Source organism: Coturnix japonica, chromosome 2 (genome assembly GCF_054131305.1).
Source record: "Coturnix japonica strain WE chromosome 2, WE-NBRP24, whole genome shotgun sequence".
Lineage (NCBI taxonomy): Eukaryota > Metazoa > Chordata > Aves > Galliformes > Phasianidae > Coturnix > Coturnix japonica.
In genome coordinates this window covers 77047205-77061393 of record NC_140664.1, presented here as the reverse complement: position 1 = coordinate 77061393, position 14189 = coordinate 77047205, and the positions used below count along the sequence as shown (strand labels likewise).

The following is a 14189-nucleotide window of genomic DNA, read 5'->3' as shown; positions in this document are numbered from 1 at the left end:
AAATGAAAGAAAGAAAGTTTATGCTCCTTGGGAAGAAGCTGAGCTCAACACCTAACCAAACACATTTTTCCACTTTCAATAAGGTGGAGGGCCACAGTCTCACAATGTTCTGTGACACATGATGAGGATGGGACTGAATCCCTGGGACTGTGCAGGGGGAACTGCAAACAAATTGCACTCTGTACACCTCAAAAATTTTCTGTTTAGTAAATAGTAATGGGGGAGAAGACAGTAACATTTGAATTTGATCCTAGTCTCTCATTGGTAATGGAGCACACTAGTGCCTTCAGGCTTGTCATCCCACTAATATTTTCCCAGATAACTGACCCATCGGTCAGGTTGAGGGAACAACGTGTCCTTTCAGCAGGACATGTCATTCTCATTAGATGGACGGTCACATTTGTTTGTCACAACCTGCAAGATGATGTGCGCTTTGAGGAACTATGGAGAGTCTGAATCAACTTTCCCTGTTTGCAGTCACGTCGGGCCAAAAGTGTTCTTCACAGCCAAGTTGCTCTAAAACACGTTGACATTGAGTAGCTGGAGATATGGTGTTAGGAAGAGGAGATCTGTAAACCTCACTTCTTTTTTTTCTGACAACTTCAAGATATGTTCCATAACCCATTGGTGCTGAATAGATTGAATGAGGATGATAGCTCAAAGGTTAGACTGAGCCCTTGTAGTACGGCATCTGCAACTGTTAGTACATGTAGCAAAACTGATGAGCCTTGTTCTGATAACCTGGAGAAGAAATAGCTCTTAAAGGGTCATTTCAATTGAAGAAGATGGAAAGGGATGGTGGAGTCCTAGGAGCTAGTGATGATGGCTAGAGGCAGCAGACCCAGCATTTTTACATACTGGATGCAAAACTCATTCAGATGATGAATTTCTCACCATCCCATGCCAATATCTGTGCATTTCACTTACTAACAGCATGCTTAAGGATGTCTCTCCCACTCTGGGCATTCATCTGCTGGCAGATCTATGAGCATCTTGGTCACATACTACCACCATCTTATAACAACTGAGTAGCAGAAATCTTTCTAGGAGACTCATTTGCTACTTGTGATAGCATAAGTCATCTCTCACATTTGGGAAGAGTTTGAAGGGATAAATAAGTGCAAAGTGCAAAGTGAGTTGGTGTGGGTATACATCTAATCAGTTGCACCTGTACAGATGTGGGATTGAAATACAGTGAAGGATATTTTCTGTTGGAAAGTGTTTGGGTAAAAATAACGAATTTAATTGGGTGTCTGCTTCTCTGTGCTGCTAATGACTGTATATGTTCTTAATTATGCCATATAGTTTATGGTGTTTATGCAAGTTAAAATAAAAAACATGAACTGCGTGATGAGGTTGACCAGATCCAGCTTTCCAGAGCTAAGGCATTACCACAGTGCTTTTGTAGCAGGGTTTCCAGTACAGTGAATGAGAATGTTTTTGTACTGTATTTCCTGGGCCTATTCTGAGTTGCTAAGTCTGGTTTAGGGTAGTTTCTTGTAGCCTTTTAAAGTTAGTTGTGCAGAAGGGAGTTGATGATCCTTGAGGATCCCTTTCAACTCAATATTCAATGATTTTCCAAGTGTAAACAAGTAATTACCTGGGGGAAGAAACCCACAACCTTGCTGTGGATTAAAAACTTTTCTATAGAAAACTGATCAGAAATATTAACCAGAGATCAGTTTGACCTGCAATAATTTTCCAGCCAACATTACCATTAGACAAGCCTTGATGTTTCTATGTCATGTAAGTACAAAACACACTGTGAGGATGTACAGTGGGAAGGAACCCAGATGAGGAGTTTGGCATTCAGCAGCATTCAACAGAAGGCCTGAGATCACAATTATTTTGGCAATTATGTATTTCTGTGGTACAGGGCAGTGAAAAGAAAAAGGTATTTGTTTAATATCTGAAAATGTAATGGACTTAATCATAGGATTGTTACTTGTCACTTAATGGAATTTCAGCGGAGAGAAAGAGAATGCATCTCAGCAATGGAGAGCCACTGCAGTGGTTAAAAATGGGTGGCAATCCGTAAGTAAGGTCAACAAGCAACAGTAATGCATGATGGTCTGGTAGATCTAAATTGTCTCTATGAATAAATTGAATTGCATCCATCCTGTAGCCTGACTGAATTGCTTAGTTCAATGTAGATATAGAGGTGGAGAACCATGTGTTAACAGCTAGTACTGCTAATTGTATTTCTGTACTGGTTCAGGATATATAAAAACATTTCCAACAATAGAAGTTTTCTATGCTTAAATTCATGAATAATATTGATACTTCCAATTTGTCTTTCTTTTGTACAGACAAGAAAGAGGAGAAATCAGAAGTTATGAGTGTTCACTGGTTTATGAATCGATGGTGGAGAGGAAAACAGAAAGTAAATTAACTGGGCACAGTATGAAGCTACTTAAGATTAACAGGCTGGAGGAAATCAATACACGATACAACAGTAATAGACTGGAGAAAACGACCTTTTTTCAGACCATGAAAAAAGTGGAGAGAACTGGAGGTTTTCACGAGGAAAAATGCAGTGCATCAGATCCTGGAACAGAAGTTGCAAAGGTAACTCCCTGCATAATGAATTTTGTCTTTCCCAAGTACTTTCCTTTTCTTCTTCTTCCAGTTAGTTAAAGAGTTTATTATGTTTATTTCCCAATAGTGTTGATTTTTTCATTTCTGTTTGTGGAAGTATATTTCAACTGCGAGAGACTGGTCACAGTCTTCCAATCTTTTGAATTTGTACAAGCAAGCATGTGGCTTTTTATTATGTATTTTTTTGAGGGGGGTGAAGGGGTTATTTACAGCTGGACTTACATTCAAAAATTCTGAAGAAGGTTGTGTAGTTCTATGGCTCTTACAGAACAAAAGGTAGATATGGATTTTGTTGGATCTGTGCATTGAAAGCATTGGTCACATCTAACAGCAGTAGAATTTGTGGAGACTGTGTGAATCACAAAGCAAGAGCAGATTTCCCAAAGGAACTAAGGCAGTCTAGACATTAACACTGACACTGACATGTCATTTAGACTAGAATTAAGAACTATGTCTGCAGTAGGGCAAATGTTCTGCATATGAAAATGAAGTGTGTGAAGACTGTTTTTCTTTTGGAGGGTTTTATTTAAAGTTACAGTGAAAATGAGAATTAAAAAAAAAATCTGGAGGGTTGAAGTTTGGATGTTGTTATTGCCTCTTTTAAGTTAGATTTCTCTCCAGTGAACAACTTTCATAGGAGAGAAAATAGAAGTTGATCCTGCTGCTATGTAGCTCTTCCTTTATCTCTGTCAAGCAGAAGACCTTACTTAGAAGAATCTTAGCTTTGTCTGCTTGCCTGGCAAACACTTTTATTATACTGATCAGGAAGGAAACGAAGAAGATTTTGCTGGCAGGAAGCACAGTAAGCTTTGCTCAGATGTATGTATTCACACGTGTCTGCTTGTGGGCACACATATATGATTTCTGTGGATGCAGTCCTGCTCACTTTGAAAGTGGTAACAAAACATCCCTTCACTTCTGTGGGAGCCGATTACAACTCAAGGGACCATCTAGCAGAGAGTGGTCAAAGTGTGTTCTTGTTGGAAGAAATAAATGCTGTACATGCCTAATTGAATATAATTACAGAGGGCAGTGATTGCTCTCCACAAAACACCTATTTTTCCAGAAATACTTTTTTTTTTTCTAACATAGGCAAACACATTTTCCATCCTTTGGTATATTCTCATAAAAACAAAAACATATTCTAAAAAGACTGTCTAGAACCACTAAAATACAAGTAGGGAAAATAAACCCACCAACTGCTGACCATCAGTTGTGAATGACTTTACAGAATTAAGCATGGCTTGGACTGTTGAGGAGCTGCAGTATTACAGTCCTCTAGATGTCACTCTTTGCCTCTTTGCCACATCAGTTCGCCAGGTCCATGTTTTGTTGGAGGTGACTCCAGCGACCCACAGCAAAAGTGCTCTTTACTTTTTTTACGTGTGTTTTATTTAGAATGTTCTCTTTTCCCCACTTTGTACAATTGGCAGAACATGTGTATATATCTGGGCTAAATTCTGTCCTCAGAAATCAACACAAAGTTTTGCTTCAGGTGATATATTAACCAGTGCAAAACTCTTTTATTTTTTAAGAGCAATTTTCTGTGTGTGGGGAAGCCAGATGAAAAAGAAAAGTAAGTCCAAATCTGTCCTTGATTTTTGTGCTCTATCCATTGCACTGCACAGCCGCCCCAGGTGGTTGTGCTGGTCCAAGGAAGGTGGTGGCACAGGGTAGAAACAAGCAGTTGTGAGTAGGTGCCATTTTCTACATGGAACCAGTACAGCATTCATTTGGGCAATATTCTGTGGCAGCAGATATGCTCTCCATACGTGCGAAGGTGTAAGAATCATAAAGTACCCTTTATCTAGAGATCAGATACAGCTGAACTGTTGTTGGTTATGCACTACATTCTCTCTACTGAGTGCTGATAACTTGATGTATGCACATTTGACTTCTGTTTTGTATCTCTTGCAAAATGGAAAGAAAAGACATTGGTTAAAAGCAGTAACTCTCTTACTTTACAGTTTTGCCTGTTATGTTTTGCCTTATATTTGCAGAGTTGTTCATTAGTCACTGCAGTTCAGTTCATAAGCCAAGATGTATTAACTTGGCTAAAGCACAGTCTTATGTACCAGAATAGGATTTATCCCCTTACTGATAAAAACTAGCGTTTCCTAAAAAAAAAAAAAAAAAAAAAAAAAAAGAAAGAAAGAAAAAAGGTGTTTTTTTTTAATCTTGCATAATTCAAAACCATGTAACTTTCCTTTACACCAGAATACTGGTCAAGATATCCAACTAAATAGTTGGACAGAAAGCTGTTTCTTATTTTACCTTCTTCAAACTACTTGTTAAACAAATCTTACAACAGGTTCCATACATTGGCAGTGAAACTTCATTAACAAAGTTTTCCCTCAGCCTCTAAATCAGAGCACCATGTCTAATGGTCGGCTTATTATAGTCAGAATAATTTAAGTGGACTTCTGCCAAGTTTTATTCCCAGTCTCCTTTTTGCTTTGCTTGATTTCTGTCATCAGGCATAGCGTTGCTATGCTCAGTCTGGCAGATCTTTACAAAATATGCTTTTTGAAGTGTGCTCCTCATTTTCCAAGTTCATGACGATCCATTGTTGTGACTCAAGGTGTATGATCCCGTGATTTCAGGCAGTCATGCTTTACCTAACACTCTCAGTTCCCATTCTTGGAATATTTGTCTTTTTCAGAAGGAAAAAGAGCATCAAGATTACCTGACTAAAAAAAAACGCAAACTCAAAAGCACTCTCTGCAAAATAACTGCGTAACAACTCAAAATGCAATTGGAGAATACTCTAAAGCCAAAAGACGAGTAAGGAAAGAATGTCACTTACAATGTTTTAATCACTTGTTATTTAGAAATGATTCTATGATTTTTATACTCTCATTTGTAGCTTTTTGTACTTGAGATTTCCAGTGCTCATATTTCTCTACTGGCAGGTTGAGTGTGATAAATTCTTTGCTCTGGTAAGATAAATCACAAGCAGAAAAGAAATTCTTACTGATCTTTCTTCCATAATTAGTGTCTGAACTCTGTAATTATGTATACCTGTCATGTATATTATCATATATAAGAATTATGTATGCTGTGTGTCCTTATATACATGACGATAAACCATGACACCCTTTATTCCACAGACTTTGTTTTCTGACTCTATAAGAGTGTAAGGATTTACAATGGAGCTGATAACAGAGATTTTTTTCTTTTATAATTGAAACTGCTTACTCTCTCTAATTTTAGGGGAAAGAACTTATGATGATGATACTGAAAGTCTCACATCTATTTGGCTGAAATGACCCAGCACCTCCATCCATTAGATCAAGAGCTTTGAACTTGGTAGATGAACAGATACTGAATATCAGATGGGGAGATGGCTTGTATAACTGATCTGTACTTAATAGTGGTTTAGATATGAGAGCAACCTGGATAGACTGTAAGAGCGATAAGAAAAGGAACTGTAATCAGTAAAGCATTTCAAAGTGACCTTCCTATGCACGTGCAGTTTGATGCATTCTAAGTGAATGTCATGAATTTTGTTGTTTGGGTATTTTTTGAGATAGATGCTTCTTGCCTATTGAAAAAGGAAAAACACCCAGTAGATGGCCGGTGGTCTGCACTGCTAACTGCAAAAAGATTGCACTGTTTGCTTTCATTTGAGAACTTCTGGGATGTCGGAGTAAACCTTTCAAGTCCATGCAATATATATCTCGTGTAGATCCCTGCACCTGTTTTGTGCTTGTCAGTAGGCCATCACTTCTTTTCCTTATAGGTTCAGGGAATGCGTTGAAGTATGAGATGGGATCTTGCTGCGTCTCCAAGCCTTGTCTAGCTAGGTGATACTTATGGAGCTGGGGAGGGTTCTTAGGGCGCCTGCCAAATTGCATTTGCTAAACCAGGAGACTCAAGTTAATCAGCTGATTAAAGTAAAAGTATGGATCTACTCCTGCAAAGAAATGTTGCCTGGATTGCAAGTAGTTTCTGCCTTTTGGCTTCTTATTTCTGGCATGCACTTTGGGCTCTGTTAAGCTGTAGAAGAAAGAGAAAGATTCCTGCACCTGGAAATACACAGGTAGTAGATATACTTTTAATAATTAAGATGTATTCCGCTGATCAGTATTGATATTGTTAACTGAGTGAATGTTGCTTGTGTTTAAGTGCAGACAATTAAACCTGTGCATTCTCTCCTAGAGTGGGGAAAGAAAAAATAAATACATTTTACCCTTGGAACATGTTCCTCTCTTTCACAAGAGCATATCTTGCAGTAGACCTAGACAGTTGTTGATGTGTTTTTCAGGTAATTGCTTCCCTTTGCTGTCTAAGTGCTTTGTCTGCCCATTAAAACATAATGCATCCTCTAGTGACCTCTGCTGGGTGTTGGACAAGGGGTTGCCTCAAATTTACCCTCTTCAGCCACAGTGGGAGTGAGGTTGCCAAACCTTCTTGGTTTCACAGATCTCAAAGATGCCCAGTTAGGCTGCTGCCCATTATTTTCCTCTTTGTAGCATTATCTTCCTTCAGAACCAGCAGCTGAGCCTCTGGAGTGATCCATTATTACATTATTAGAAGCTGTGATCATGTTTGATGGGATTTTCCAGTGCAATTGTGTTTTAACACAAGATTTTAGAAGAATTCTTGATAAGAAACATTGCTTGAACATAGGAAATACATGAGCTTAGAAAGACAAAAAGGAAGGCAATTTATCTGTAGTAGCTTTGAGAATGTAGATTGGCAGAATATTTAAAATCATAATTAATTTACTGCAAATTATTTTTTTCTTAGAATCTCAAAACTGATTTAATGTAAAGGTTTTGCATTCTTACACATCTGCAGCCTTACTCTGCATATTGGCAGGCAGTGTTAGCCAGGGAACCATGACCTTGTGGGAATTTAATAGAGTTTTCTGAATGCTTTGTTGGAGAGCAAAAAGGACAGTGATAAAGATAATAATTCAAATATTACTTTGCGTATCAGTGCTCAGTACGACATACTTAAAGAAAGAGAAGAAAGTCTTCTGTATCAAGGGGATTGGAACTATATGATTGGGCTTCCAACCCGAGCCATTCTATGATTCCATTCAATGCTATGAAAGTCAAGAAATTGTGTAGAATTCTTTGCATACTCTTCTATGATAAGGAACTCCTTATGTGAATGTTCTATAATCTCTCTCTCTCTCTCAAAAAAAAAATGTTCTTCCAGAAATCTGGACTGATGTTTTCCTAAGTAAAAGGAAAAAAAAAAATACAACTAAAGACTTTATTTAAGGTTTTTGATGCTGCTTCCATTTATATGGATTCCGCTCTGTGGCATATAGATACATGAAGAAATAGAAAGAAAGGAAAAACTAAAGGGACACTCTGAAAATAAAAACTTGTTATTAATTGCTTTGTTGAAATGTCAGTTACTTAATAGTGATTTGTTTTTGAAACATTTACTCCCTTCCACCTCTGAGGATTCTGATCCGATGATCATTCAGCCTACTATAATAGAAGATGGAGAACTAGCCTTTCAGTACCAGTCAAGGAGAATGCTGCTCTGCCAAACTTTAAATTCAGTTGCGTTCAGTTACTAAGCCATTCATAGCATACAGTTATATATTCTATGCAAGACATTCAGACTGGAGTGGTAAAGGGAAGAGAAAAAATTAGTATAGATGTCAAAACCACACTAGCACCTTGTTCTTTATAGAAACTGGCTTTTGTAGATCTAGCCAACAAAATAATGAAATCTGTGGTTGGTGACTTGCATTTTATCACTGGAGCAGTCTTGAGTTATCATTTCACTTGCAGATGAGCTTGAAAAAAGATTTGCTTTTTGTTTATACCTAACTCAGTAATTTTTTTCATATTTTCTTGTGTGAATTGTGGAATGTAAGAAAAAAGCAGCTTACTTCATCCCGCAGTTATATGTTCAGTGCGCTTTTACTGCCTTGTTACTGTAACGTAGGTCTCTCTGAAAGTAAAGCCTCCTATTTATTTCCATGGAAACTATAACAGATACAAAGAACAATATTTGATAAAGCAAATTCTCAGCTACAAAACACTATTTTTCAACACAGTCACCACCATTAACTCCTCATTTTTGCCAGCGATGAATAAGAGCCTGCATGCCACACACCAACAGAGATGACCCACTGCTTTACAGCAGCTATACCAGCATCATTTCTAGGAAAATATTGTCCATCCACCACCATCTGCTTCTGATGTTGCAGTCCAACACAATACAGCAGCCCCTGTATTTTCCAGTTTTTAGTGTATTAATTGTCATTTCTTAGCAGAAGGACTATATCCATTGCATTTTGAATGAAAAATATTTTAAAATACAATATGTTAAGACTGTTAAAGATTGTTTTCCAATCCTTATTTGTGCTAAGGCATCCTTTTCCTAAATTTTTGCATAATTTGGTGACTGTCAGTTTTGCTGCAGACATCACAAATCCACTTTTGAAATTCAGAGTGGTAGTACCTGTAAACATCTGTCTTTTGATTGCTTCACATCTTATCTTACATTTGTTCTTTTGAGTTATAGGTCCATACAAAGTGCAAAGTTCCCAAGATAATGTTCCTAAGCCCTCATGCATAGAAAGGTGACACGGACTCAGAAGTATTCCAAAAGTAGGGCAAACTTCCTTGCCTGAGACTGTCAGTAGGGCTGTACTCATGCAGGGACTCCTGGATAATCCTTGGCTTTGGGAGGAAATAAGCAAACAGCACGCTGAGATCAAGACTGCTGTCATCTCAGGACCCCGTGGCATGTCCATTACAGACTTATCCTTCCCCTTCTCTTTCTAGAGAAGAATTGTTGTCATCTGCAGCTTAACCACCCCTAGAGCTCCCTTGTTCCTCTGCATGTTGATATGTTTCTTGTGGCTCTCGGACCTGTGAAGACTTGGATACGTTGGTGTGATCAGAAAGACTGGTGATCTCTAGTAGAGGTTGTATTTAAGAATGGTACTTTATGAACTTCCAAACTGGAGAGAGGAAGGGGTAGGATCTAAGAATATCTAGGAGGATCTTTTTTACTTTTCTGTGATTCTGGAGAAAATGTGAGTTTGGCTTCCTAAGGGATTCTGATGGAAAGATAATACCATTTGGTCATGATGCTTCTTCCTCAAAGCAAAGTTAACTGAGAAAGAAATTTAGGGCTATAGCAAATAATTTTTAGCAGATGTATTTTCTTTCTGCGTGTCCATCCAAAACATATTTCCAATGTCAGTTAACTATACTTTTGTTAAGCCTTCAACCAGTAAAGAAATGAGGTTTACATTACAGTAATTTATCCTATCCTATAAACATTATCTATCTCTTGTAGGCTGTGGATCCTACTGATCTTGTGCCTGCTGGTACCTGTACTCCTGGACTTTTTTTCTTTTTTAAGTGCCATGTTACACATAGCTTAAATGAGTCTAGAAGAGAGATCTCTGAACAAGTTCTGTGTTAGGGCACGATGCCATCACATCCCTGACATGTCATTTTGCCAGATGGATAACAGCTGTGACTGAAAGTGGACATCCACCTTGTGTCCAGTTCTGTGTCAGTGGGTCTCTGAATGACCCGTTATTCTGTTACTAAGCACTCAGTTTCCATAAAGATTATAAAGCAACACTGGAAGACATGATGTGCAGAAAAATGAAATGAACTTTTAAATAGCTGTTCTTTCCCTGCTTAGTTTTGCTTTTTGTAACTGCTTAGTGGTCTGTAAAGAGCCTCTTATTGTATGTGTTATGAGCAAACAGAGGCCCTAACTGAGATTATGTGAGGCACTGCACAGATAGGACTTACTCTGAAGAACTCATTGTCTGAACAGCTGGATAAGGGATTAGTAAAATGAAAGACACAGAGTTGCTCGTCAGGTCATGCCCTCAGTCAGTGTCAGAGACATCTGTAACATGGAAATGAAATTGCTGACTCTCTGTCTAGTATCCTCTTTACATAACTATATGCTGAGATCTGCAGGAAGGCATGCCTCAGAACCCTCAGCCTGCTGGATCCCGGCCATTTGAATGCTTATTACTTTGCAAAGTTCCTTCATGCTATTTGATCCAGAATCTGAAATGTCACAGATCTGCAGCAGCTTCCTAGATGTTTTCATTCTTTTTTGGATGTTCATCTATGTGCAACTTATTCTGTCCTCCCTGAGATCATTCTCATTGGTTTTAATTTAGATTGTGAGTACTGTGGTGGGAGGTTTATTTGTGTCTGTTAAAACATGACAAACAGCTCATTTTTGATACATCAAAGGCACAGATGCTTATTTTAGTGTAAAAAATGATTAATCTCGGCTGGCTAGAAAAATGCCTCCATCCCTTTAAAACTTATCTTTGCCCTTGGATGCATGGCTTAGCATAGACTTCTTTCAGCCGTGACCATTCAAAGGTGTCTCATTACGGGTTACCTACCCAGCCAATTTGTAATACACACTGAGATGGAGGGAGATAAATCCAGACCGTCCCTGTGACCTTTATCTTCTGGCATTCTTGTGCAGTGTCTAGTGGACATGTTTAGAAGTCACAGTGCAATAAAAATGACTTTCCAGTGCTGAGCACAGCGTGATCATTCCAAACAAGGGCCTTTGCACTGGAGAGGTCACATTTCTGTCATCTCGAACAGAAACCTCATGTGTAATGAACATTTCGATGAGCTGCGGATCTTCCTTTTCCCCCTTACATGCACAATCCAATGTAGATCCTCACGTTTGGTTCTTACAGGTGTACTGAAAATATTTATTTTTCACAAAATTCCCTTAGTTGCTTGTATAGAAAATCTGTTAGGTACACACTGAACAGAATATAACAAAAGGTATTTTAGTCAAATGTGTTTAAGTGCTCAATTACCATCTACAAATGAAATTCCTGAGAGAAATGAAAGAGTTGTTCTATAATACGTCCTTATGCTAAAGAAAGCACAGATGGTATTATTGTAATACACAAAAAGGAATAGGATACTAAAGAGAGAAGTATATTTCTATAGTTCTCTGTCTTCAGGGCTAACTAAGACATGCTGGTACACCAGATCTCCCTTCTTCATGCCTGGACTAAACAGTGATTGAGTAGATACGCAGACAGACAGGTTTAATTTCAGCTATGACTCTATCCAGTTATGAGCCTGTTTATTTGACCTCATATCTGAAATAGTGACTATAGTTGAAGATGGTAGGAGAAAATTACCGCCTTTTATCTTAACTATTGGCAGTGAGACAACAAGGTGCAGGATAATTTTCTGTTGACCTTTGATGATCCTAGAGCTCTTAATGTCATCATTACATATGAAAGCACATGTTCACCAAGTGGGGTGTTGCTTTTGCCAAACCAAATATTTTCTGCCCTTTTTCTGAAATTCATAGTGTTTCATGAAAACATGAAAAAAAGGCCAAAAGCATCTTGCTCTTACCTATTTTAGACCATCCTACAGATAACCAAGGTATCTTATTTATGCCTATGCTATACATTTTTTTTTCCGATTCCACATTAATAGGGAATTATAGTTATATAAAAATAGAAATAAACGGTATGGAAATACAGCTTGCTGCTGAGGGCATCTTAAATGCTGGAGGGTCTAAAGTCCGTATAGCACCACTGATCTAGAAGAATGACCAAAATCCAGGCAATTAGGGCAAACGAATCAGAGAAATTTATTAAAACTGTTAGTTTAAGTTTCTATAAAGAGGTACTTTTACTTTAGTCATTTATAATCTTCTAAGCTGTTCTTTCAAGGCAATATTCTAGCCATTGAAAGGTAGAAGATATGTTTCTTTCTAGCACTACATCCATAGTCAGTATCTTTAAACTCTGCTGTCTAAAAACTTCTAGTTATAGAAAGACCCTCTGTCTGTTAAAACTGAGACATACAGAAAAAGTATGGATATATGCAAACACTAAAATCACCCAGGTCTTGGAAGGTATTTTCACTTTGTTGTCATGCTTCCACATGGTGAAAGTGAAGTGCATACATACAACTTACCTCCTCTCCTGTCAGCAATACTGTTTGTTAAGCACAGTACTTGCAGCCCTGTCCTTGCTGTAAGGAGAACAGCTTCTACACAGAACAGTACATAACAAAATACTTATTAAAATTCTTTATAATAAAGTTCTGCAACAAATGTAAGTCATACGTTCAACTGTAAGCCACTCAAATTTAAAACTTTTGTTTGCTTCTATCAGACAGAGCAGCCGTGAATGACTTTATTAGGAATTTACAGGTTAGAATTCCTGACAAGTCAAATGGATTTTATTTAATGATCTTCTTCAAGAATACAAATTAAATATTTTCTGCCTAACAGTAATTGCCAGCAGAGTGATTCAAAATATTTATGAGAGCTAGTGTGGGATTTGTAAAGAAGGTTTGTGTGATGCCTGTTTGCACTATTTCTGGCCTACTTGGTCCCGCTGCTTCATTAGTGGTTATTTCATGCCTGGTTAGGTAATTCAGGGGGCCAGCTTAGGATGCACATTTGTTCCTTAATTTCCTCCTCAGGAAACACAAAGTTTTACTGCATTACAGTTTACTTATGCACCATGTGAATGAGTGACAGTCATCACTTCAGAGACCTTACAGTGCAAACAGGCAGGTCATTATGGAGCTGCATAGAGAAGCAGGGGTAAAAGGGGATGGAAAGAAACATCCAAGGTCACACAGCAGATAATTGATACAAGTGGGGCTATCAGCCAGCCTTTCTGACTTCCAGGCCAAGACTTGATGCATACTGCTACTGCTGCATGACCTACTTGTAACGAAAGAAATATCTTCCTCATCACACCTGTTTCTTATGTCTGGGAACATATTCTCTCATGGAGGTTGTATGAAACCTTTTGTGTTTTTATCTAGCATTTGCCAAATATGTGGGAGATCTTTTTTCCACCCAAAAACAAATTGTTCAGTCATCTCCATTTCAGTATCATGTGACTGTGCTAGAGAAAACTGGCCTAGGTTCCTGCCTAGGTTCCAAAATCAGAAGAATGCTTGATAGGAAGAATATGAGTTGGCAATAATGATTTGAGTTGTATTTCTAGATCTGCCATTCTCCCTGAGTTCCCAGGATTTCCTGTATCTGGATTCATATGCTTAACGTAAGCAGAGTCTGGTACTATGAATGGTTTCCCAAAGTCTTCAGCAGACACCAAAGAAAAAAATAGACTCTTTAAAACTAATAAAGGATATATATCATTTACATTTGACTTTAGAAAGTTGATTATACAGCTTAGAAATTGATGATTTATAGTAATTAAGCAATACATGGAAGTTAAGAAGAAGTGTAGTGTTATATGGAAGTTTCATCAGCATGGAGTTGGAATGAGACTACATTTGTGTTTCAAATGAAACACTGAATTTTATGCCAATGACGCATTTCACAGGGAGAAGAGTTAATACAGTTTTGGAGATCTGTTGACTCATTGTTCAATGTGTGTTCTAATTTTTTTCTTGTCAGCTTATGAAGGCATGCTTCCTTCAGCCTTTGTGGTACTCCACTGTAGTCCCAAAGAGTCATTAGTTATCTAAGAATGAGATGAAGCTAAAAGGTAGGCTTCTGAACTACATCAGGCATTGAAAGGATCTTTATCTGTTAGTGAATTACAATTGCAAACAAGCAAGTACTGTTTGTTCCAGTGGAAGGCTGAGATGTTT

General features: G+C 38.0%; 1 protein-coding gene across 2 annotated transcripts in view; it reads left to right on the top strand.

The window, feature by feature from the left end:
• MYLK4 (myosin light chain kinase family member 4) overlaps positions 1-14189 on the top strand; it is a 76214-nt gene that overhangs the window by 10567 nt on the left and 51458 nt on the right. Inside the window, exon 2 of one of the 2 annotated variants that reach the window (XM_085540308.1) lies at positions 2310-2568. In XM_085540308.1, the coding sequence (XP_085396434.1) occupies positions 2310-2568 (259 nt within the window). Of the gene's footprint in view, positions 1-2309; positions 2569-6393; positions 6641-14189 lie in introns of those variants that run through there. The other variant, XM_085540309.1, reaches the window with a different exon arrangement.